The following is a 25,551-nucleotide window of genomic DNA, read 5'->3' as shown; positions in this document are numbered from 1 at the left end:
ATGGAATACTTATTGAATACCAAAATGGGGAAAAATGCACTGAACTGCTTTAAATATAAGACTGTACTTTAATATTCGGTATTCTTCACAGAATTTTTGTAAAGGTTCTTGCAAATGTTTATCATAGTCTTGTGGGAAGCAGCGTGCAGCTTGAAATCAGAAACCACTCTCTCAAGCTCTCTTCTTTATTTATTTTTTTTTTAAATGAAGAATTTTTATGGTTTGTCTAGCAATTACCAGTTTCCCATAAGCACTGTGATAATCCTGCCATTTATTTCAGGAAGACTCTGATGTTGTTAGATGTGAACAGACTATCACTAGATCTGGAGAAAGAATCTTGTAATGGAAGTGTCATTTTGTTGAGCCTGACACTTGCAAGCCTGAGGCATTTCCCTAATGTTTTGACATTGTAGAAGGCTGTCCTTTCATTGTTTGTTTTGGAGTAATTTTGCCCAGCAACTTACAATTACATATTATAACACATTGAGTTTAATATTGAAAATTGAGTGAATGTTTTAAGTTTCTGTTCAGCAGAAGAATCAGAAATACCTTTTGTGGAATAAAAGATTTTAAAATGAAAACTTCCCTTAAAATGCTAAAATTACTTCCATAAAGACTCCTTCCATGAAGAAGTCCTCTAATTGCAGTTAACAATTATTCAGCAATGAATGTATTGGTGAACATGAAACATTTTGTACCACGTTTTTCAATAATTTTGCTGTGCAAAGAACACGCAGTTCAAATGACTTCTGAAACGGGGCGGGGGTGAGCACTGAGTGCTTCCATCTGTTCCCTCTTACTCTGTAAATCAGTTCCTCCAGCTCTGAAAGGTCAGTGGTACTCAATTACCAGGATGTGAGCTGATCTGTTGAGTAGGGAGTCGGTGTTTTGGCAAAGATCCCTATACAAACTGGAAAATACTAAATCTTTTAGGCTTTGAATTTTGCTTCACAGTTTGACTGATTTTTAACGTTCTCTGGCTTTTGTATGTGTTGATTAAACTGTGGGAAATTGTGTATTTTTCAAAGTTGGTGTTTATTACTAAATGTTAAACTTGTATTTCAGTTTTTGGACTGTAAGGTAGTCATAAGTATTTTCAAAATTTTTTGTTATTATTAAATTATGTTTTCTTCAGTATCCTAAGAGTTGCTCTTCTTTTCCTCCAGGAGACAGATGAGCAGAAACGTCACAAAATTGCCAATGAACTTCTGCAAACAGAAAAGGCCTACGTTAGCCGACTTGACCTCCTAGATGGGGTACATTTTTCTTGAATTTGCTTTTATTGTGTTGCCTTGAATTCACTCAAATGGCTATGTATAAGTGTGGGTATAAATTGCATGAGATGTGGCATATTTTTCACAATTTACTGATTTTCCGGTCAGTCATTTTCAGTTGCCTCATGGTTTTGTCTTTGCTTCTATTTTAAAGTGCTATCTTTTTAATAAGTATTCTAATTTTGTGGTCATTAATGCAATATGTTCTGTGTGTGGGGATGTCACTATAAGCAATCATGCTGGTAGACAAAAGGAGGATGGATAACAGTGTTTTGGCTTCCAATGAATCGGAGTGAATGTTACAATCACCCACTCGTTAGAAGATTACTAAATCTTTCTAATTTGAACCACCCAATCAGAATTTTTCTTTAGTCCCAAAGAACCTAGAAATTGCCCCTTCTAAAAAGAATATCCTCTATTTCCCCATTGTATATTTAGAAACAGAAATTACTGTTCCTGCAAGGAAAGGGTTGGACTCTCGTGCTTCGTACAATCAAGACGATACTTCTTAAATGTAAAAGTGTGTACTTGAGAGTTTTCCTTCCTAAGTCTTGTTTACTTCCCACATAACACATATACACTTTACTTGGATGCCTCTAGCTTTGCATTGACTCACTGCAGGATATTTTTCTCAGACTCTGTAGTTTAAATTTCTCAGGTCCAGTGCAGAAGTTTTGTACAAACAGTTGCTGAAAAGTAAAAATCTCAACTGATATAATAATTGTTCAGGCTGCTTGGGATCTAAGTAATTGTGCTCATGAAAGTGAATTTACACAGCAGACCCACATTGTCATGGATGTATGGTAACTTTTAAAAGCCAAAATATTTCAGGAAAAGAAAAGTGATTTGGAGAAATTTAAAAATAGAAAAAGACGTTTACTTCCTTCATTGATTTTTCTGATGGGTGATGGGTAATGTACAATTATTTTCCTTGATGGCTTTATAAGTGCATTACTGCTATGTCTGTTTTCCAAGTATTAACTAGAGAGAATTCTGAGAAATTAGTTTCAAACACAGCTGCTCAACTGCTGCTAATGAGAGGAAAGCAGAAGACTAGGAAGGGACTGTTATATTTAGGAACTTAGTTTAAAAGTTGTGTAATCTTTATGGTATTCAAAGTAACTAACTGTTCTGCTGGCAATGCAGCAAACTGGGCATGTTTTAGAGTGTATGTGGCAGTACATGGCATTTTTCCTTTTAAGACACTCCAGCTGTCTCAGTTGGGGTGATCAAAGTTCCTGTCTTCAGACTTTTCTTCTTTTGCAAGCCCTTACCCAGACTTTTGGGTAGGGATGTACCTTTTTCTAGGTATATACAGGGATATGCAATCTGTTCAAGCATGGGAGAGGGTAGCAGAGGGACAGTAGCTCTCTGAAAGTAAGGGTTTTTTTGTTATGTGCATATTAACAGATGCACATTTTGTAGCTGCACCTAGTCAGGTTAAGCCCACTGAAGGAGAAAGAATACCTTTATTTTTAAAAGAGACTATAGTCCACTCAGAACTGGGTCCCTTGTGTACTTTAAATGATACGTGGGGACCACTCATAATCTGCCAAATACTTTGATTTCAAAAGGATAAGGGGATACAGCACTCAAGGAAAGTGGTGGGGCTAATGGTGATCAGACATCATGCTAATTGCAGAGAACAGAAGAGTGGAAAATACTGCTGGAAGACTGGGAAAGCTGAGATGATCTAGCTGCTAAAACAGACAGGATGTCTGGAGTGATCCCAAATGGCACTGCTTCAGCTTGGCTCTCCTTGTGTCAGCCCTGCCTGCAGTCTCTCCTGGCTTACAAGAACAAAAGTGGGGTGTAAGGGGAGGAGAAGCTTTTGACTTCCAGTGAGGGAAAGGCAATGAATGAGTTCATCACTACCCATCTATATTATTGAAATATTAATCTTGCCTCAGCTGGAGCAGGAAGGGTGGATAGGTGGTCTTCCATTGGTTAAATATAATAGGCTGATAGGTTTTGTGGCTCTTTTTCTGTATTGCAGGTATTCTACTCCAGACTCCTTGAGGAAGCCAATAGAGGTTCATTCCCAACTGAAGTGATTAATAAAATATTTTCTAACATTTCGTCAATAAATGCCTTCCACAGTAAATTCTTACTTCCAGAACTTGAAAAAAGAATGCAAGAATGGTAAGAGGGAATTCATTGGTTAATACACTTCTAAAACTGTATCTGTAGAAACTCTCTTGCAGGATTGAGGTAGGGAAAATATCTTCAAATTAAGCTGTCCAGGCCCTGGAACCACTGTGAGTAAGGCAACATCTGCTCTTCCACTCTTCCTCAGGATCTGACTCAGTAGAGGACTTGCATCATTTGCTCAAAATAAAGGACATGGATCGTGAGTAATCTCACTGGCTTCAGTGCTAAATTAGGGGTTCAGACTCAAATTATGTGCTACCTGTTGAATTTATTGTACAGAGTACAAAGTTGAAGTAAATACCATATTGTGGTTCATGATAATGCTGAAGTACAGTAACCTCTGTTGTTATTGCCTTTTGTAAAAAGGTGGGACAGAATCTTCTTCTATGTTATAGTTTTCTGTTTGAAATTAAAATCCATGCCAGATATATTTCAGGGCCATTTCCCCCTCAGCTTTTCTTGACCTCTATTTGGAGCCCGCATGGATAGAACAGGTGTAAATATACTGTGTAATACTCATGTACAAATGTAGTATCTTTATCCTGCCTTGGTGTGTGTGTGTGTGTGATTCTGGACATAATAAAACATAGCCATACATTTTTGGTCTCTTCTATGTAATTGAAACAAAGGTCTCAAACCATTGCTGCTTACCTGCCTTCTTTGGGAAAAAGGATAACCTCATTTAAAAAGAAATTGTAAATACAGTTTCATCTGTATTTACATCATGTAAATACAGTCATTTACATATTTACATCATGTAAATACAGTCATTTCACCTCAGCACTTGTATGGCTCCTGTATTCTATGTTATCTGGAATTTATTATGAGGAATTCAAGTGTTTGTCCATACATAATTTCCAGCTATGCTATTGTATAGCTCCTTTATTGTCAAAAAACACACCAAAAATGAGGAGTTAAAAAGCTTTCTTGTGATGTATATGAAAATCTTAGACCATACAGTGGTGCTTTAGACAGCAGCTGTACATGTTCTGACTCTGTAAGATGATTCCCCTTTAAATGATGATTCCTTAAAATAGAATACTTAACATGCACAAACACATGGTACCTTTGTGTAGTCTGTAATGCAAGGAAGTAATAAAATGTAACATTGTGAAATATAAGAAGTTCCCTGCAGAATGACTTGATTAAGTAAAAGCTACCCTTTTCTTTTAACAGAAGTTGAAAAAATCTGATAGGACATACAAATGCTTGGATTACACTAGAGTGCACGTTCATGAGAAGTGGAGTTATTTTAGATGTTTAAAAAACAGCTCACACCACATTATGTCAGTGCTGTGTAATTTGAAATGAGATTCACAGTGTAATCTTAAAATTGTGTTCTAGACACTTCATGGAGCACAGAATATGGGTTGCCTCACTCTACACATTTGCAAAATGCTAAACTGCTCACTACTATTGTGTGTATAATTATATAGCTTCAAAGGTTGAAAAGTGCTTTTGCAGACAAGCTTTGACTCTTGCTGCAGAGCTAATAAATTGCATCACAAGGATATTATCTTTTCCAAATTGCGTGAAAACAACCTTTGTGCTGCACCTGAGACAGCCTGTTTAAATGTCCTTGAAACACTGTGCTTTTGGGAGGAGTTAGAAAAAAGGGTGCAGTTGAAGACAGCTTTTTTTGATCATTGCTCAAAGTAAAATCTGGGGTAATTTTCTCTCCCCATCACTGGTCTCTGAAATTGTCTGGCATAATAGCTTCTGCCAGATACAATCTTCTCAGAAGTTCCTCTCATTAGACACTAGAAATTAAGTATGTTCTATGGATAGCTTTATATGCTTCTATTATTCTTTATTCTCCAGCAAAAAAACTGGATAAAAATTTCTGACCTTTCCTTGAGTTGTGGTTTAAATTGAAAACTAAGAGTAAAAATACGTAATTTTGTAACTGGGAAGGCAGATCAAAAGCAGATTATTTTTTGGAAGAAAAGGCAGTGTGAATCTAAACTTACCAAGTGAAAGTGAAATTGTCTGGTAGCTGCATTTTGGATGAGTTGAGCAACAGCTGGAGCTGAATATCTCTTACAACATATGGCTTGAAAACACCAGAACCATCATTGTTGCAATATATTTCTCATGAAAAGTGTGTAACAGAGTACAACAGTGATCCCACACCATAGAATCATTGAATGGTTTGGCTTGGAACAGACCTTAAAGATCATCTAATTCCAATTCCCTTTCCATGGGCAGGGATACCTTTCTCTAGACTATAAAACAAAATAATTAGATACAATACCCTGAGTGTTCTGGACCCAAGGATGACTAGTAGCAGATACTTGGGAATAACATAAGAACCCTGCAAGACTTCAGAGACCAACTTCCCACCCTGTCTTGTCCCCTCATTGCCAGCACCAGCAGCAGCCCAGTCCTCTGCCAGGCGTTACACAGGAACTCTGTGCCCTGCAGAGGCAGCTGGAGCTGGACCAGTTTTTGACAGTCCTGCAATATTCACTGTACAAGTATAACTTTTCTGTTCTGCACAGCTTTTCTCTCAGAGAAGTGATGCATTGGACTGGGCTGTAGAATTTTTCACTTCAAACCGCTATGAGAACATTGATTTCAGGCTTTTAGAAATCCGTACTGAGATAGTGAGTTTCTGAGTCTGTCCCTGAAATGAGACATGAAATGTGCTTCCCATTGTAGTTCTTGGAGGTGCCTGTGTGCTGCTCTACATTTTTTGTGTGCCCTGGGATTGCAGCTTCTCTCAACCTCTCCATCTGCTACTTTACTATTCTGTTTTATCTGAAGATGCCATCAGGAGTTGGGAAAAATGTGGGAAAGTTCTCACAAAAGACTGGAATCCAAGGGATTATCTTTCCTTCATATGTTTCCTTAGATAATTAGTAATTAAAACCAAAATGTTAATACATATGTTTATACAAGGCACAGAGTGGAAGCTGTACAGAATGGGTTTAGCCCTCAAACCAAACCACAGGTTAGATATTTTAAGGATTAAATTATGGTCAAAAGAAGATAATATAATTTTAAGGAAGTGCAGATAAAATAAGTTAGGCCGTGTTTTGTAAATAAAATCTTTCATGTCTTCAATTTCTAGTTTTACTTATTGTACGTGACCTGTGATGCTGATCATCATCAAAGGGGATACAAACACTCGTTCTAGATTTTCTTATTTTAGTCTACATGACCTGTGGTACTTATACATCATCAGAAGGGGATACAAACACTCTTTCCATGTGAATTCAGATTTAACACTTATGTTGGAACTTTTTATGAGGCAATCCGAAACAGAAGGATTCTCTGTTAAACACTTGAAACCTTTTATAACCTTGCGTGACTTCTTTTCTTTCCATTTTGCTCTGAGATTCCAACCTCTTACTTTGCAGGACCACCACCCCTAGGATTGGAGATATTCTGCAGAAGTTGGCTCCTTTCCTCAAGATGTACGGCGAGTACGTGAAGAATTTCGACAACGCGATGGAACTGGTGAAAACGTGGACTGAGCGGTCACCTCAGTTCAAATTCATTATTCAAGACATTCAGGTAATGGGGAGAATTATGTAGATCCTCAAGTAATATATAAAAACACGTAGGTTTGTGGATGAAAAAAGGATTAAAGAGGAAATTAAATACCAAATCCCTTACAATTAAGGTAGTTGTTTTTATCCACTTCACACTTTTTCCCTACTCCTTCCTGCATTTGTGTACAACCCACCCACAAAAATTCAGATTTTTCTCCTGCAAAATAGAAGAGCAAATTGTAAAGGCTGAAACATCTGAAGATTATAAAAATAGTGCATTTTGTTATAAATACCATTTTAGGATAAAGTGAAAAGGCAGTGCAACCCTAGATCCCTGCACTGCATCCAATAATATTGTGTTTTCTCACAGTAATGCTGAGCACAGGCAGCTGAAGAGCCCAGGGATGCCAGTCTTTGCCAAAGGCTCGTTTCACACCCTCTGGTGCTCCCTGGGGGTGTCTCTGGGAATTGGCAGCTGTGTGTCCTGCTGCAGTCTGAGCACTTAGAAATAGAATGGAATATTCCTACTTAAATTTTACTGCTCTGTGGGGTCTTTTGGTTGTGAGCCAGGGAAGAAAACAATGTAGATTTTAATGTAATTTTGGTTTTTATAATCTAATTACATCTAAGATTATGGAAATGAATATACATCTGAAGATATGAGGGAGGGACACTGGTGAGGGAATTGGCATTGTAATTGAAACTCAAAGAAAGCGTTCCCTCCTCGGATAGGTAAAACAAACATTTGTAGCTCGGTAGAGTGATTGTTTATATGTGTGGACATGAACTGTTCTTATTAATTTAGAAGTATTTCTCTTGTGTGTTATTACAAGCCTATTATGAAATACAGTGGAGTTTAAAAGATTTTTTTTGGTAAGCCTGTCAAATACTTGGAATGTTTTTACAGTTATTTTTTGTGAAGATTTTCTGATTATCTGGTTTGGTAAAATAGTTCTGTATTCTTTCAGAAGATCTATCATGCATGTCTCAAAACACATTGTTTATGTTTCATCAACCATAGCTTTTATTTTATGGTATTGTAATGACATTTCTGCCTGCTTCATTGAAATATGTTTACAATTTTTTAGAAGGAAAAAGTGTGTGGAAATTTGACATTGCAACATCACATGCTAGAACCAGTCCAACGCATTCCACGCTACGAGATGCTTCTAAAGGACTACCTAAGGAAATTGCCTCAGGATTCCCTAGACTGGAAAGATGCTGAAAGTAAATATCTTCAGGCCTCTAAAGGAGCTATAATAAGATATTAGTAAGAGGATACTGTAAATTAAAGATATTTTCAGGGAAGATCAAGTGAAGAATTACCCATGAAAAGAATGATAGAATTCCTTCAGTGGAATCATAGCATTCCTTGAAAAAAAGTCTGTTTGAAGTTAATTTTAAAGCCATAAAGCCTTTAGTATTCTCCTGGAGCACAGAAGTTTTACTTTGGTTTTGGAATAGCGCACAGGTTTTGATTTGTTTGCTTTGCAGATGATCTGGGCTTGTGGTGGCTTTTTAATTTATTTTGGCATTTTGGTTTGCTTTATGCACATTTGGAATGTTTGACTGCTATTTGTAAAAAAGTGAAGTTAGGCTCATTGTATTTTTAAGCTTCTGCAGGGAAAAAGCACAGTCCACTTTTAATTTCTTCCTCACTGTATTTACACAAGAACAGTTCAGGGTATTTGCATGGAGTGTTCAAAATAACTTGCCAGATAATTCTTTTAACTATTTAATTTTTAGTACCATTACGGTAAACACTTGTAAGATGAGCTGTTTCAACTGGAAAAATATAATTTGACTTTCTGAACTACTTTGAGAAAAGGAGGGAGAGAACCATGACTGTTCTTGTCACAGAAAAATGTGATTCTAAGTGCTGAAGTGCTACAGTAAACTGCAATAATTCTCTTCTTCTTTCCATATTATTGTTTCTATTTGGTACCTGACTTTTTTATGCCTTCCACTTGTTTTCTTTTTATTACTAATTGAAGAAATTTATTGTACTTTGTCATTTACATAAAAACTACAAACATTTTTGTAGAATTATCACTGTGCCTGCCCCCTGCCCCATGTAGTACATAAATAAGTAAAAGTACAGCTTTTTGGTTTTACTTATTTTCTTTTTCTTCTGTCTAGAGTCCCTGGAAATTATATCCACTGCAGCAAGTCACTCAAACAGTGCAATAAGAAAGATGGTAAATGATCCTTGTTTTCCTGATCACTTTTCAATATATTTTATTTCAATATTTGGTCAAGCTAGGAGAGTGAATTGGAATCTTCCCTAAAATGGCAAGAATTGGTTACTTGGGTCAAAATGATTGTTCCTACTTAATGTATTTATATAGCTCCTGGAAATGATAGACAAAGTCTGTCATTGCAACAAATTCTCTCAAGTGGAAAATGGGACATACTTAGTTCTTCTCCCGGCTCAAATCACTGACACTGCACTGAACTCTTAACCATGTTTCATCTGTTTTTTTGAGTGCAGGACAATGTTTGTAAAGAGCAGATACTGTTTCTCTGCCTGATTGGGCTGGGATGATAGGATCTTAATTGAAATGTGAGATGTTTTGGGCAAGAAATAATGCAGACTGTATAAACAACTGCATTTTCAAAATTACCAAGGATATAACATTTCTAAAAGTACTTCTAGCTTTATCAACTAAATTAATCAGACCACTCATGTTGGGTATAAATATGTTTTCCAAAGCTTAGCAGTCTCCACATTTATGCCAGCTCCCATCATTTAATTTAAACTGCATAAAGATCTTTCAATTGGTAAGTTTTATAACTATATTTTCACCATATAGGAGAATCTAAAGAAGTTGTTGGAGATCTACGAGATGCTGGGAGAAGAGGAAGACATCGTGAACCCTTCAAATGAGCTGATCAAAGAAGGACAGATCCTTAAACTGGCTGCTCGCAACACGTCTGCCCAAGAGCGCTACCTTTTCCTGGTGAGTATGGTGCTGCTGCTGCTGCTGCTGCTGAGAACTTGGAAATTCTTATTAAACTGAAATCTAAAAGCTTAGGATCTTTGCCCTGATGGATTGTGTGTTGAGGTCCCAGTAAGTCTGTCTCATGGTTCTGTGGGAGCTTTTCATTGTGGCAGGTCATCCTTTCAGCTGGAATTTGAAAAGTACAGCCAGGGTCTTTTGCAACTCACTTGGAAGAGGTTTGGTGGAGTTTATTGCTTCCCATGCATTGAAAATTGCTGGCATATTTTTGCTCAGGGGTCTGTGGCTTGGTCCCTCTTCTGGTTAATAAAGGGTAGTGACAGGATGTTGAGGCACAACTCCTCCTTGTCTGTGCTTCAAACAAAAGGAGAAATCGTAGAATAGAAAGACTTCAGCTGGGGCCAGACAGCTGACTTAAATGATATTCCCTTCATATGAGAGGTGACAAGCTCAAATGTGCTGTCTGTGATACAGACTAGGCAATAATCTAGTCAGGATTTCTATGAAATAGGATTCAACTGAAGTGAGTTTTTCTTTTTAATAATTAATTTTGAGAAAAATGAGAGGGGAAAAAAGTGAGAAAAAATTAAACACTTTATATCTGATTTAATAACTGTGCTTCTAGGCTGCGGCTTTAGACGTTTAAACATTATTTAAAGTTCTACTTTAATAACGGAATATATCTTTGTCCTGTTCATGTTCATTTTTTCCCTGTGTGATATGGAGGGTTTTAGGGAATTAAAATTTTAAGGAATGTTCTTTTGTCTTGGAGAAAAGACAAATAATGTCTTTAAATAACATTAATTAAAACTTGTACAAAACAAAATTATTTTGGTACAGGATAAATATAAATGTATACAGTGAAGGGAAAAGTCCTTATTCTACAGTTTACAGCAGGTTTTGCAGAATTCGGGCATAAGAACAGATTTGGTAGAAAAGCTTTACGTTGGCATAGATTATCTGGTCTGAGTATAGTTTGATAATAAATACTATGAAGACTGCTGCATATGCAGAACAATTATTCTTACATTGACTGAAGCTGTCCTTGAATCCTATTCCTAAAGAAATGAGAAAGAGAAGTTGTCTTGCATTAGAGCTTTGGTCTTCTCATGTGTCAGCTGATCAGGAAAGAACCTGCTTTCTCACCCACCAAGTCTAGTTTTGTGATATTGTCCAGCTCTCAGTGGATAAACTATGGTTTTGTCTGTGTTTTTCTTAGTGCAAAACCACATGTTTATTTTTTCCCCCAGTTTAACAATATGTTGCTCTACTGCGTCCCCAAATTCAGCCTGGTAGGATCCAAGTTCTCTGTTCGAACCAGAGTTGGCATAGATGGCATGAAGATTATAGAAACCCACAATGAGGAATACCCACACACTTTCCAAGTGTCTGGAAAAGAGAGGACACTGGAGTTGCAGGCCAGGTAAGCAGTCTTTTTAGCCAGTTCCTTGAGATCAAATATATACACACAGAAAAGTGGATTAACAGATTTGAAGAACCAGGCAGTGAATTTCATCTTAATATTGGTGCTTCATCTTAATATTGCTGTTTTGAAAATAGCCTAGGCTGCCAAAAAATCATGAATTGTAAGTCCAAGAATCTCTCTGAGCAGAAGATGCATCTAGATTGCACAGCACATTGGCTAACCTTGCAGAAATGCCCAAGACAGCTGTGAATGGGCTGGCAGGGAATTAAAGAGCAGTGCCAAGGCAGCCTGGCCAAAGTGTTTTAGGACACTGGGTGTGTTAGTCACTGGTGCCTCTGGGATCTGAGCTGCCTTGGTACCAACGAGTCTGTTCACATCAGGGCAGGTCCAACAAACAAAGCTCTCCCTCCCAGAGGGTTTACCTCCACAGGACAGAGTTTTCTGCAGCAGTAGTTGAGCATCTGCTTTCCTCTGTTCCTCAGGCCCATTTCCCATCTACTTGTTTTCTTCCAATCCTGAGTATCAACCTCCTCCTTGAAGGCAAGATTTCCTCTTAGTTTTTGGGCCCTTTTTCTCCGGGTGCACTCTTCTGACTGGCACTCTTTCTGCTTTCCAATCCTTTTGCTGAGTTACCTTCCCCTAACCTTTTTTCTTTGTCTAGGCTAAATTGCCCCTGTCTAGACTCAAATAAAGTGAGATGCTCCTTCTCTCCTTTTGGGCCTGCCTAAAAATCCTATTATTAGGATTAGGATCAGGGTTTCTTAGCAGTCAGGGTTTCATTGCAGAGAGGAAAGGATTAAATAAGCAGGCAAGTGTCCATGGTGGGTATAATTCTGTGTTGGCACCATGTATTTGGGGACAAGCCATAGCTGCCTAGCCAATGAACTTGCAAGCTACTTTCCTTTATGAAAAATCTGGAATATATAGTGAGAGTTACAGTAGAGAATGTGCAAAGATAATGGCATATAGGTATTTACCTACACTCTAATTCAATTTCAAATTAAATATATACTTTGAAAAATGACACAAAAAAACCCTTTCCACTAAGATCTGCATGATTTTTGGGACAGGTTTTTGGCTATCAGTCATATCCGTGGTAAATTACTGTGTGATATCTTGCTAAATATTTTGTAAATTGTTATGCCATACACCTATTTCAGTGGTGAAAGGTGGCATCTTGCTATACCATTTCTGATGCATGTTTTAATTGGAAGAAACTTGATAGAGCAAAGTAAGTTTATTTTGTTAGCTTTCCTACATTACCTGTAGGAGAAAGTTCATTGCATTAGTTTATTGTAGGTGAGGGAAGCACAGATTTTTATCTTTTGCTTTGTGATCATTGTTAGAATACATTAAGTCTGTACAAAACTGTGAAGGAATAAGTGTCACAAAGCTCTTATTAAATTATATTAGAAAAATCTTTGTCAATGTATGAGTAGTGTATGTACCCTATGCCTTAATGTCCTTAATTCATGAGCTTGTATTAACACTGTAGTAATTTTTAATTTACTCTTGGCATATTCTCTAATAGGAGGATTATAATTATTTTTCAAATTATTATTGGAGTATATTTTCAATTCCTCTTTTTAATCAGATGGTAGATTATTTCTTTGGAAGGCTGCTGGTCAGGTCTATGCTTAATAGCTCAGCTTTTTGTTTTTACTGTAAGCAGGAAGAATGATTTTGATTGCTTGGACAGGTTTCTTCTTCCTCATGTGCAGATGGTAGGTAGGAAGGGCAGACAGTAGTTTAGGATTCTGCCAGCTTAAAAGTTCTGCTAATACTGCAAAACAACAGGTGGGGAGCTGTTTTAATTGAGATGTTGTAAAGGTTCTCTTTTGCATCCTTCAGAGGAATCCATAGAAAAATTAATTTTTGTATGACTAGTATTACATTGTACAGCAGGGTTTTTTCCCAGCACATTATCCAAGGAGGAGGCATCTATTGGAGAGCCAGATACACTGAAGTGTTAGTTCTCCTGTTTTTTAACTTTTGTCTTCTGGTTTGGTTTGTGTGGGTTTTTTTGTTTGGTTTTGTTTGTTTGTTTGGTTGGTTTTTTTTAAGTTGGACAGTTAACAATTAGTATTGTTTAAATTCTTGAGAATTACTGAAGAGTTACTTGGCTTTTGCAAGAAGTTGTTGATAGTGGGATAATGTTTCCTAAACTAGTCTCAAACTAATGTGTCAAATATTTCTTTTAGTTCCGAACAGGATAAAGAAGAATGGATAAAGGTAAATTAATCTACATTCTTTATTTTCTAAACATTTTGTCACTGAAGCAATCAGAAAAGTAATATCATGTTTTCTGTCTCTACCTTCTCTCTGCTGATCAGTGACTGGTCAGAATGCAGAGTCTGTTTTAAATTCTACCATGTCTGAAGAATTTCTCCTCTGTTTCCTCAGGCACTTCAGAGTACTATTGAGGCTTTTCAGCAGAGGAATGAAACTTTCAGAAATGCTATTGCTAAAGAATATGAAGACATGCCCGTTGAAGTCTCTGTAAGCTGCTCTTATTCTTTTGTAACTTTCTTAATACCAATTGTGTTCTTCAATAAGTGGAAAAAGTTTGGCAGAAACTTTGTTTTCAAGCTCATCATTCTTAAAGCAGAGTAATCACAAAGCAGTCATCTTGTTGGTAATTGTTTTTCTTCAAAATGCCAAATCTTGTAAACGAGCCTCTTTCTTTCTTGAAACACGTAACAGAGCACCCTTTCAGTGATGCATCATGATTTTTGACTGGGCTCTTTGTTATTTCTTTTATAGATTTCAAAATGCATCTTGAGCTATGTTTTGTAATTTCCTTCCCAGAGGACGAGAATAACTATTTTCCCTATTTCAAGCACTGTGCAGTTTTTTTACTAGCTTTTAAAATTCTTTTCTCCTCCTCCTGGCCCTCCTTCAGAATGCTGAGCTTGGGAAGAGAGCGCCGAGGTGGATCCGGGACAACGAGGTCACCATGTGCATGAAATGCAAGGAGCCCTTCAATGCGCTGACGAGGAGGAGGCACCACTGCCGGGCGTGCGGACACGTGAGTGCAACCCCCTGCCTGCAGCTGCTCAGCAGGCCTGCCAGTGTCTCCAAGCACCTGCTTGGCTTCTCATGGCTCCTTGTCATCACGGAATCTTGGAATGGCTTGGGTTGGGAGGGACTTTAAACGTCATCCCCACTGCTGTGGGCAGGGACCTTCCAGCAGAGCAAGCTGCTCGGAGTCACACCCAGCCTGGCTTGGAGCCCCTCCAGGAATGGGGCATCCACAGCTTCTCTGGGCAGCCTGTTCCAGTGCTGTGGAGTCTGCTGCTGCACTTGTAGCTGGAAGAACCAGCTCTGCACACCACCAAGGACCCTCTGCCTGCTTCAGTCATCAGAAGCACGTACACTTGTGTATAATGTCCTGCATATACTTATTGTTAATTTTGAGAGAACTCTATTAATATGAAGAGTTTCAAGACCATATTAAGATGGCATAATCCAGCATTATTTCAGTATATTGTTAATTTTAAGAGACCTCTACTAATAGGAATAATTTCAAAACTCTAGTAAGATGGCATAACCCAGCATTATTTCAGGCAGCACCGGCTGACTCCACCAAAAGACTGTAAAACTCTGCAGTTTTTCATTAGGTTAACTTGGAGCTGCTCCCATCTGGGTTCAGTGTGTAAGTGTGAACATGTGCAAAGCATCAGGGAAGGAGGGAATGTGAGGGTGGGGAGAGAGTATTGCTGCTGCTTTCCTTGTGGGATGCTACAGTAACATAACCAGCTTGAAAGCAACCATCAGGCAATGGCAGTATGACTTGTGAGTTTTCAGAAGGTAATAAAAGAGCAGCAAACATTCTGTGCTGTCTTCTCTTGCCACCTAGCAGCTCTTCCTATCTCCACCAGATGGTAGTAGAAGCTCAGGTTTAATATTTGTGGTACAGGGTGTCTTGTCTGATTTCTTTCTGATGTTTTTAAGTGGTATGAGGGCTTGCTGCATTCATAACGCTGCTTTTGTGCTTTGCAGGACACTAGAGACTTTTTCAGAAGCTCTAAATTACTGGTTTTACAGTTGTCATGGAGGGGTTTTCCCCCAGATCTTTTTGTCTTAAAATTCTGCTAATGTTAAAAGCACACCCTCCCTTTTTATTTCCCTTTTTGTTTAGACTCCTAACTACTTCCCTCTATTATAGTTCTATCACATCTCCTTGTGCTTTAATTTCAAAATACTTTTTTCGTGGAAGTTAATTTGGGCTAGCAGTGATAGCTTTCCAGAAGTCACTAATTTGGAACACTTAACTAGGATAGTCTAGAGCTACAAGCTGAAGGTTTTGTACTAGATTAGCACTGCAAAGCTTGGTCCACAATCAAGATTTGTTCAGCTGTGTTAATGGTTCAAGTTCATATATGTACCTTTTTTTCCTTGAAATAACTTCACTCATATTTTTTATTCAGGGCATCTTTTTTTCACATGAAAGAAAAATTCTGTGGAAAAACACTTCTAATGAAACAACTTTGATATCTCTCTTGCATTTCACTTAGATATATGCTGAAAAGAAAAATTGGATATTGACTTATTTATTCTGTGTATTTATGATTTGATTTTAAAATTGTACATTTTATCTGTATAGGTATATATATACATTTAAACATGCTAATATTTCTTAACAAGTTAAAAAAGTAGCCATTTCTGATTTTACCAGACTTTTATCATTAAAAGGTCATATCAATTGTAGGTTTTTTTCATTCTCATAACCTCATTCTGGTTACAGAGAAAACCAGGTGGTAAATGTACCTTTTCAGATTGGCATATAAAGAAACTGCCAGCATGGCTTGGACTGTATTCTGATTCTATACCTAACTTGAAACTACAGATATAATTAAAAGCTGAATGTGATTTTATGCAAAGTACAAAATTTCCACCAGCTGAAAAGCAAGAAGTGCTTCTAGTTAAGAAGTAGTGGCACAAATTTGGAAAATCATTATTTTCAAATAAGTTGTTGCTGACATATTATAAAGACATCTTTCTTGTTCTGTATGATTGAAAATACACTACAAAATAGCTCCATACTAATTTTTATTTATATTTTAATAAAATTCTAGAAATACTTAAATATTATATGTTGGGGTTTTTTTTCTAAGGTGGTTTGCTGGAAATGTTCTGATTACAAAGCACATCTCGAATATGATGGCAATAAATTGAACAAAGTCTGCAAGGATTGCTACCACGTTATAATTGGTTGTACAGACAGTGAAGAAAAGAAGAAGAAGGGCATCTTGGAGGTATGTCATTCAAAAATACTATATATGTATAGCTGCAATCCTTTTGATTCATCAGTAGGTGAAAAATTGTAGCATTCCTGCAGAGTTTATTTTCTCTTTGAGAAATAAAAAGCATGTGGATCAGTTTCATATAATTCCCTATATTTTGGTTCCCAGCACTCACCTTTGCAAAATAGCTTTGTTTCTTGCAACTTTACTTTTTTTAAGGCAATGTATTATATAATTATAAGAATTATAAACCTTAGAACTTGTTTGCTTCTTTCAGTTACATCAGCTCCTTCCCTTATAAATTTTCAGTTTTCTTCTTCTGCACTTAAGCTTTCATCGCACCAAACCTCACTGCTACCAGTTGGTTTTTGAAAAAGTATACCCAGACTGAAAGTACTGGGGATGGAAACAAGGAGAATGGGGGAGAATTTTGCTCTTCCTTCAGAGTCTGAGTAGTAAGATACTGTTTTGATCAGTGTATAAAATGGGCCTTTAAATTGTCAGGTTGTCCTCAGCTTTTGGCAAAGTCAAGGTCAATGGAAATTTTAACGCATAATCATTTTGTCTTCTTTCTTATCATCTCAAGTTCATGATTTAATTTGAGTAGCATTTTACACTGTCTACATATTTTAAGCAATTAATCTAATCTTTTCTCTAGTATTAGTGCTTGAATGCTTATGTTATTCTCAAAAATGTGTTTGAACTTGATTTAGTCATAATATTTTGACTGCCAAAGTAGATAAGTTGTCATGTTGGATAGTTAGTGGCTCTTCAGTGCCTAACATGGTTTTATTTTGGAAATCAGACATTGTTGTAGATGCTCAGATACAGAGAAAGGCTGGCTGTGGTGGCAAAATCAAAATTGGAGTGATATAGGAGTCTATAATCCGAAGTTACTGATGAAAAAAGGAACGGATTACATGTGCTAAGGGAATATGTGTTGTGACTGCACATGTTTAATATATATATTGTCTCCATAAATCCAGTCATTCGTGATCTATCTTGGGTATTTCCTGAAGCCTTTTTGCAGATATTATCCAAGAGTTCATGTGAATGGTGATATATTTCCTGCTTTTCTGTTCTTTCTGGTTTTAGTCTTTGCTGAAGGAAAGTTTAGTTTAGGAAGTTTTAGTTTAGCATAAAAAGTTATGCTTTCTACTGTCTCCTAGATTGAATCTGCAGAAGTCTCTGGAAATAGTGTCATATGTAGCTTTCTTCAGTACATGGAGAAGTCCAAGCCCTGGCAGAAGGCATGGTGTGTCATACCCAAACAGGAGGCTCTTGTGCTCTACATGTACGGTGCTCCACAGGTATGTACAGGGGAAATGGGAAACCTTGAGTAATTATTGTCACTGGTATTTGAGGAAGAGACAGAAAATCGCTTGGGAATGGAGGAAAGATCCAAGTGCTTTCACCAAACTGTACAGCAAATGAGAAGTAATGGGTAGATTATTTGTCAGTTCTTAATAAAGAACTTCTTCTTCTTAGGATGTGAAAGCTCTGGCTACAATTCCTCTTCTGGGCTACACAGTGGATGACACTCCAAAAAGTGCTGACCTCCCCCACAGCTTCAAACTGACCCAGTCCAAGTCTGTGCACAGCTTTGCTGCAGACAATGAGGAACTGAAACAGAAGTGGCTAAAAGTTATCCATTTAGCTGTCAAAGGTGAGACACCAGAATGTCAAAATGAACTGCAAGTGAATTTAGAAGAGCAGCCTGAATCTTCTAAAATATCTGAATGCTGAAGCACAGGAACATATGGCATTTTTAAAAAATTTTAGTTGAAATTGTGGTTAACCTTTGTGTTAACCTTTCTTGGCTCAATCAAGGAAAAAAAAAAAGAAAAAATAAAAGAAAAAAGAAACTTCTTACTACCATACACATATTGGCACTTTATGTTTGGGAAAGAATTCTGGTCTTTTTAGGGATCTTTTTCTTATATTTATGTTCTGTCAATAAAAGTGATGTACAGGTCCATTTCAGAGACTTTTTTAAAAAATGTGAATGCTATTAAAAATACTTACTAACTTTACTGTACTACTTGTTCATTGTAATGCAATTTTTTTTAAAATCCAGTTGCTCTTCAGTTAACATTTGCTACTTTCATTAAGAATGCAAATATTTGAAGCTTCCTACTTACATGTTAGGACTCGCAACAGGATAAAAGATATACCTCCACATTGCCAAAATAGATCTGTATTTGAATATGCAGGGACAGTTTGGTTCAATGTATGTAGTTTATAGATTGATTTCCACAGTTCTGTACATATGTTGTATTTACTTGTATCTTTTTAATTAAAGTAATGCAAATTGCTTTCACAGGTATATTGGCTTTTAAGGTTTCGATTTATCAAGGAAACAATCTAATGATTTTCAATGTAGAAATAAATACTTAAAATATGAGAAAACTATATATAATGTATGTACAGTATTAAAAATGTACAATACTTGATTATTGCTTTGATTTCATGATACTGGGTTCTTGTTAGTGAATAATTTATTTTTTAAAAAGCATGTTTTCTATTTGAAATTAAACACAGTCCTAAATTGAAAAATACTGTTCAGTGATTTGTTTTAATAGCTGACACTTAATGATCTTGATATTTTTATGCATCAAAAAATTAGCCGTAATGTAAGTGGCATGCAATGGAGAAATGAGTTCCAGTTGTGTTTAAGCAAGTAGTCGCTTTTCTTCAGTGTCCTATCACTGTTAGCTTTTAAGAGTGCAGTAGTTTGTTGCTCAAATGCAGTATGTGGTTTGAGAAAAGCAACAGATTCTAGTAACCTTCTGGGAATGTGTATTTTTGCTATTATGGTTATTGGAGCAAAAGAACAATTTGAACTTAAGTTTTTTAATTTTTGTAGAAGATTAGGTATTGTAATGCTTATTTATGACAACAATCTTCAAGGATTCTTGTTTTAAAGTGGAGCCTGGTTTATAAAAAATTCGTATGAAGTCTGAGCTTGCAAATCTGAAATTTTATGAACTAACATTATTTGTTTTCTGCTTCTGGGTATAAGGACTCACCAGCTTTACAATATTAAGCTCCTTATGAACTTCTATTCCTATTAGATTTTTTAATACATAGAGACAAATGACTTCCATAAAATAGTACTGTAATATCCTTGAGTGAAATATGGCAAAATCAGAGGTAGTGATTGACTATCAATTAAAATCATTGCTGTCTTTCCTTTTTGAAACCTTTTAAGGAAGGAAAATACGTAACTTCTACAATCAGCTTGTCATAAGAACATTCAAAAGTCTTATTTCTCAATAAATCTGCAATCTGTATTTTAATTCATGTCAAGCTGAAGAGCTCAGGTTCAATTTTGTTAGCAACATGACAGATTTAAATTGTCGGGTTTTTATAATGAGTTTGCCAAGTAAACTATCCACTGAACTCCTACTCCTGCTTTACTCTTTCTGCAACATTATAGGGAAACAAAAAAAAACCCCAACTCATTTTGCATTTAGCAAGGGACTCATACCTGTTTGTAGTGTCAAGCACACATGAGCATGCAGTGTCCATCATTCCTTCACAAGTACGTACCTTAATGTTAGTGGGATGGATTTTGTTCTCACCTGCACAGATCCAGGATCTACCATATCCTTTAGATTCCACAGCTTGACACCAGTGTTAATAATGATCAGTATGATCATTATGACAGGGTATGGTACTAACTCTCCAGCTGACTTTGTGCATGTCCATTCTGAATTCTCTTCCTTGGGTGCTCCCTGGGTCCAGATTGTTCTGGATATAACCCTAGTATTGCTTTTATCTGATGTGCAAGCTCTTCAGAGCTTGCAAATCTATAATTCTCTTTGAAATTTTAAGTTACTTCTGCTGGCAGCTGTGTTTACCTTTAGCAATGGGCAGCTCAAGCCTGGTTTGATTCATGATCATGGGAATGCCATCAGATTTTTGCCAAGGTAATATAAGATCTCCCTAGCTAATACATGTAATCTTACATGTACCTTGGCAAGGGATGGGGGAACATTCAGGTAAGCAAGCAGAACTCTTGGTGGCTATCCTTCCTTCACGGCCATCTCCCAAGAGTGGGTATCTTCTACAAGAGCCTCAAGTGCAATTGTGGGATATGGAGAGTTTTCTTCCTACATCCCAATGTATAAGAAGTTTCCCGTGGTCAAGGTGTTAAGTGCAGAGGAAGAAGTTGCTTTAAAGGAGTTCTCAGACAGGAAGGACTGAGCTATAGTGAAAATATGATGATATGACTGTAGAGTCAATTAGGTTGAAAAAGCTCTCTAAGATCACTGAGCCCAACCATTGCCCAGCACTGCCAAGTCCACCCCAAACCATGTCCCTAAGTGCCACATCTACACACCTTTTAAATATCTTCAGGGATGGCGACTCAACCCTTTCCCTAGGCAGCCTATTCCAATGCTTCCCCTCTGTTTTGGTGACAAAGTATTTTCTAAAATCCCATCTAAAACTCCCCTGGTGCAACTTGAGGCCATTTCATCTTGTGCTTATTGCTTGTTTCTTGGGAGAAGAGACCAATCCCCTCCTTGCCATCATCTCCTTGCAGGGAGCTGTAGAGAGTGATAAGGTCCCTCCTGAGCCTTCTTTTCTCCAGACTGAACACCCCCAGCTCCCTCAGCCACCTCTCACAGGACTCGTGCTCCAGACCCTTCACCAGCTCTGTTGCCTTTCTCTGGGCCCGAACCAGCACTTCCATGTCCTTCTTATCCTGTCTTTCATGTCCCAGAACTGGACATGGCATCTGAGGCATAGCCTCGCCTGTGCCAAGTACAGGGGACAACCACTGCTCTGGTCCTGCTGGCCACACTGTTGGTGGCACAGGCTAGGACACCCTTGGCCTTCTTGCCCACCTGGGCACACGCTGGCTCTTGTTCAGCTGCTGCCAAACCAGCACTCCCAAGTCCTTTTCCACCAGGCAGCTTTCCAGCCTTTAAGCTTGTAGTGCTGCAGGGGTTGTTGTCACCCAGGTGCAGGACCCAGCACTCAGCCTTGTTGAACCTCTTTGAGCTGGCTTGACCCATGGATCCAGCCTCTGGGTCTCACTGCAGAGACTTCCTGCCCTCCAGCAGGTCAGCATCCTACCAGCTTGGTGCTGTGTAGTACATTCTGTTTCCTCCTGCAAATCTCATTCTAAGCCAGGCAGGAAGCCCCATTCCAGTTAAATGGTTAGAAGTAGCAGTTTCTGTGCTGCCTCATTGTTAGAGTGGTATTGAGCACTTGAAGCTACTTGAATGGCAGCATCTCCCAGATGAAGCCCAGCATTTAGGCACAAGCAGTTTGAAATGGGAGTTGTTTGTTTGGATGTTTGCCTCATGCTTGCTCATGGCCATTAAATTTTATACAGCACAGGATATTTTATTCACCCTAGTGAAACCTGTTTCATGTTCTCATAATCAATTGCTTGGTCAGCATTGTTCTCTTCTGAGTCAGAATGCCTTGGCACTCAAATACATGGTTCTGTGTGTATTTTGTGGGAAAAGTATGTATTACCAATGTTAAAGGACATCAGAAGATGGAGAAACTCTAAATTTAACCAACCTGTTGTCTTCATTCTCCACAGACAAGCCCTCCTAATAATAACATCCCAAACTTACACTTCAAATTGTAAATTATGACTGCAGAGGAACAAATACAAAGTTGTAGCTGCTGTGGTTTAAGAATTATGATGAAAGCAGTGAAATTAAAACCATCATTCTAACAAGGTAGAAGCTGTTCCCATTTGAAATAAATTCTTAAATTCTTCAAGGAAAAGAAAAAGGCATTAAGTGTGTGAGCATAAAGCTCTGTGTGTAAGGAATAAACTGTAACTAAGCATTCATTCATAATGCATGAATGCATGTGAATGGCTCTGCTGCATTATTTAAGTTTTGCAACTCTTGTGTTCAAGCAATGCTTGTTTCTCACTTTAAAAGTGATCACTCTTCTTTGCGATTTAAAGCAGATCAAAAGTTATTTTAGTGGTTTTATCTGTGTTCAACCAGAACAAGACGAAAATTTATCATTCATATTTTTGGATCATAGCAATATATTTTTTGAAATTACTTATTTTTCCCCCTGCCATGGGAATAGTGTATCATGATATCTGCATGTCTGCACCATTCCTCCAGACCCTCTAAAAATTCTTTTTTGCTATCAGGTACTCCTGCTTGGTTGAAGAGCTGCTATAAAACCTGTATTCTGTAGTATTTTCAAATCCCTTTATGACGAGGAGTTTTGTTTATTTCTAAGTGTATTTAACTTATATGTGCAAAATAGATATTGAGAGTACAAAACATGCTCTTTGGAATAGAATATTAAACCACTTTAATTGCATGTATATATAGTAGCATCTTTTTATGCAAAAACATCTCAAAGTGCTTTATAAATCTCTTCAAAGATTCTAACTCAAGAAGATTTTTATTGCTCATGTTTTTAAGTTATGGATGAAGCAAGGCACTGATTAAATATAGAGTAAATACACTACCACCTAAGTAAAATTTAGGTGAGATTATAGAAGCATCCTCCACAGACTTCCAAGTGGAGTCAGAAGGAAAAAGAATATACTAAAACAAGTGGGAAAGATGTGGAAACACTTGACAAGTTGTTTGGGTTCCTCACCACATAGCTAGTATAAAAAATCATCAACTTTTCATTTCAAGGAAAGATTAAATAAAATTAAGAGAAGGTAGTTATTTCTTATACTGAAGGAAAGACTTTCTGGAAAGAAAGAAACATTCCACTTAAAAATAATCCTAAGCAATAACAAAAGGTCTTTCTCCATATAGCTGGTATAAGCTAGCATGGGCCTACTGGAGCTATTATACCTTCAGTGTTTTAAATTCACATAGAAACTGCCTTACATTATATAAGAACAATTCTGGAAGATGAAACTTCTACCAGTGAGGGAGCTGCTGAGACACCAGGTCTCACCTAGGCTCACAGAGCTCAGGTGAACTTCAGGTGGAGGTAATGGATGTAGGGCTGGATGTAAATGACTGGAAATATATATCCAAAAGTAAATGACTGAAGTAATTTTGTGGCAGAACTCACTACTACCCTTAAGGTAAATCCATTGGTGAAATGGGCATCATTCTTAGTCTCTGTGGTGTGCTGTTATTTGAAATCTGAAATTAAATACATGGGGTAAATGCTTTTTGCTCTCGTCTCTGGCCCTGTTGGTGTGAGGAATTTATCTAGCTGGTTCTGACCCATGGGACTGTGTTCTGTTCCTCAGATAGGAGTTGTAATCTGCTAGTCAGATTGTTTCCTAAATCCTTTTCCTTTAACAGATGATAACATTAATTTAATGATGACATATGTGTGTGTATATACACATATGCACATGTATGTGTGTGTATATGTATATATGTGTATTTATATATTTGAGACTATTATTCAGATGACTTGTTTTCAAGCAGTATTTTACAATCCAAAAAATACACTGTGCTGCATTCAAAATAGAATGTATAATGACTGTGTTAAGTGTGCTTTCCAGAAAGATATGGAGGTAGATCTGCTATTGTGGCATGTTTACTATTTCAGCCTATAAAAATAAACACAGAAGCTCCCACAAACATGCTAATTCCAGTGAGGCATTTCAATCAGCTTCCTTTGAAACCTTGTGATTAAATTTCTTCTCAGAATAAACTATGGCATTTTGTTTCACCCTTTCCTCTTGTTAGCACAGGTGAATGCAGAACATGCTTTTTTTCCTCAAAATCCTCAAGCAGACTTCTTTGAATAAAACATGTTCAGCCACTGCATAACACCAACCTAGTTCTGTTTATAGTTCATCCTCGTAGATTCATTAAGTATTTATGGTGGAAACATGCAGAAAAGAGGGAACTATATCAAAACATTTTTGCATCTATGTGCCCTGGTATTTTTAAGCCAAATTTGTTGTATGTAGAGATCAGTTTGCAATAGAAATACTATTTTTTTCTACCAGTGTATTTTCTATTCTGCAGCCCTTAAGGCAGATTAATACAGTAATTTTAGTGGGAGCTGTATCAGCTGTAATGTTTGACATCAGAATTACAGGCTATACATGTTCATTTTCCTTCATTATGGAAGCATTTCTGATTTTAATTGCAAAAATTTTTTCTTGAAAAAAAAAATAATTGGAAGAATTGTAAATTTGTTTTGGTTTTGCAATAAAGTGACTAATATTAAAAAGGTGAAATACAAATGCCATTGTAAGTTGTGCAAATGTAAGTCGTCATTTTTATGGTTAAGAAATATATGAATGTAAAAAAGTTGAAGATACTGTACATTTTTTTCTGTAATATATGTATATTTGATCCTAAGGTGGGTGGAGAATTGTAAAAATGAAGCACTTTAATTCATGTTGAGTACTTAAAAAGAACAGAAATTTGTATCCTGTAAAATAAAAGCATCATTAAATAAGTATTGCTGGTTGGCTCTTTTTTTTTTTTTATTCACCTACCCATTTTGCTAATAAAATCTTTAAGCTGTATTTCTTGTTATGTGTGATGGTGGGGACCAGTTTTGGAACACTGGTATCTAATTTTGCTGAAGTGCTGGTTACTCACAAGTGCAGCTAAGTTGGTGAAAGATGTATTCTGAGTTTACAAAGGGTGTATTTAATGCTGTGACATCCTAGGTGGGAAAGATAAATGACATCTGCACAGTTTGGTCCAGATTTCTGTAACGGGAATGTGCCCAGGATGTTGTATGAGTGCTTTGTGGATTTCTGTACCACCATCCCTGTAGAAAAGTGCATAAATAAAGGAAATTGTTCAGCAGAGCCCAAATCTTTCTTAGTATTACTCAATACTAAACAATCAGCATGATCTCATGCACTGAACTAAAGTGGTGCTGAAAAGCAAAAAATGATGAGGTAATTAGCTGGATGTGTCCTTTAACAGTCCCAGACTGGTTGCAGTTGCCTCTGATTTCCATCATTGGCACACATTTAACCTGTTTGGAGTGTATCTGATTTATTCTTGGTATTCTTCTGCAGGTGAGCACAGTGTTGCAGAAAACACGGAAACA

The 25,551-nt window shown here is 37.1% G+C and overlaps 1 protein-coding gene across 6 annotated transcripts in view; it reads left to right on the top strand.

Annotated features, from left to right (window-relative positions):
* FGD4 (FYVE, RhoGEF and PH domain containing 4) overlaps positions 1-24,943 on the top strand; it is a 103,925-nt gene extending 78,982 nt beyond the window's left edge. For all 6 annotated transcript variants that reach the window (XM_064420940.1, XM_064420942.1, XM_064420944.1 and 3 more), the window contains exons 5-17: positions 1,167-1,256; positions 3,271-3,416; positions 6,788-6,944; positions 8,011-8,149; positions 9,062-9,120; positions 9,736-9,882; positions 11,133-11,305; positions 13,510-13,540; positions 13,712-13,807; positions 14,211-14,336; positions 16,426-16,566; positions 17,724-17,864; positions 18,043-24,943. In XM_064420940.1, the coding sequence (XP_064277010.1) occupies positions 1,167-1,256; positions 3,271-3,416; positions 6,788-6,944; positions 8,011-8,149; positions 9,062-9,120; positions 9,736-9,882; positions 11,133-11,305; positions 13,510-13,540; positions 13,712-13,807; positions 14,211-14,336; positions 16,426-16,566; positions 17,724-17,864; positions 18,043-18,300 (1,704 nt within the window). In that variant the 3' untranslated portion in view covers positions 18,301-24,943. The remainder of the gene's footprint in view (positions 1-1,166; positions 1,257-3,270; positions 3,417-6,787; positions 6,945-8,010; positions 8,150-9,061; positions 9,121-9,735; positions 9,883-11,132; positions 11,306-13,509; positions 13,541-13,711; positions 13,808-14,210; positions 14,337-16,425; positions 16,567-17,723; positions 17,865-18,042) is intronic.
* The last annotated feature ends 608 nt before the right edge of the window (positions 24,944-25,551 follow it).

The sequence above is a fragment of the Passer domesticus genome, chromosome 5, assembly GCF_036417665.1.
Source record: "Passer domesticus isolate bPasDom1 chromosome 5, bPasDom1.hap1, whole genome shotgun sequence".
NCBI lineage: Eukaryota > Metazoa > Chordata > Aves > Passeriformes > Passeridae > Passer > Passer domesticus.
Note: the sequence above shows the minus strand (reverse complement) of the source record. Positions and strands in the feature narration are given on the sequence as shown.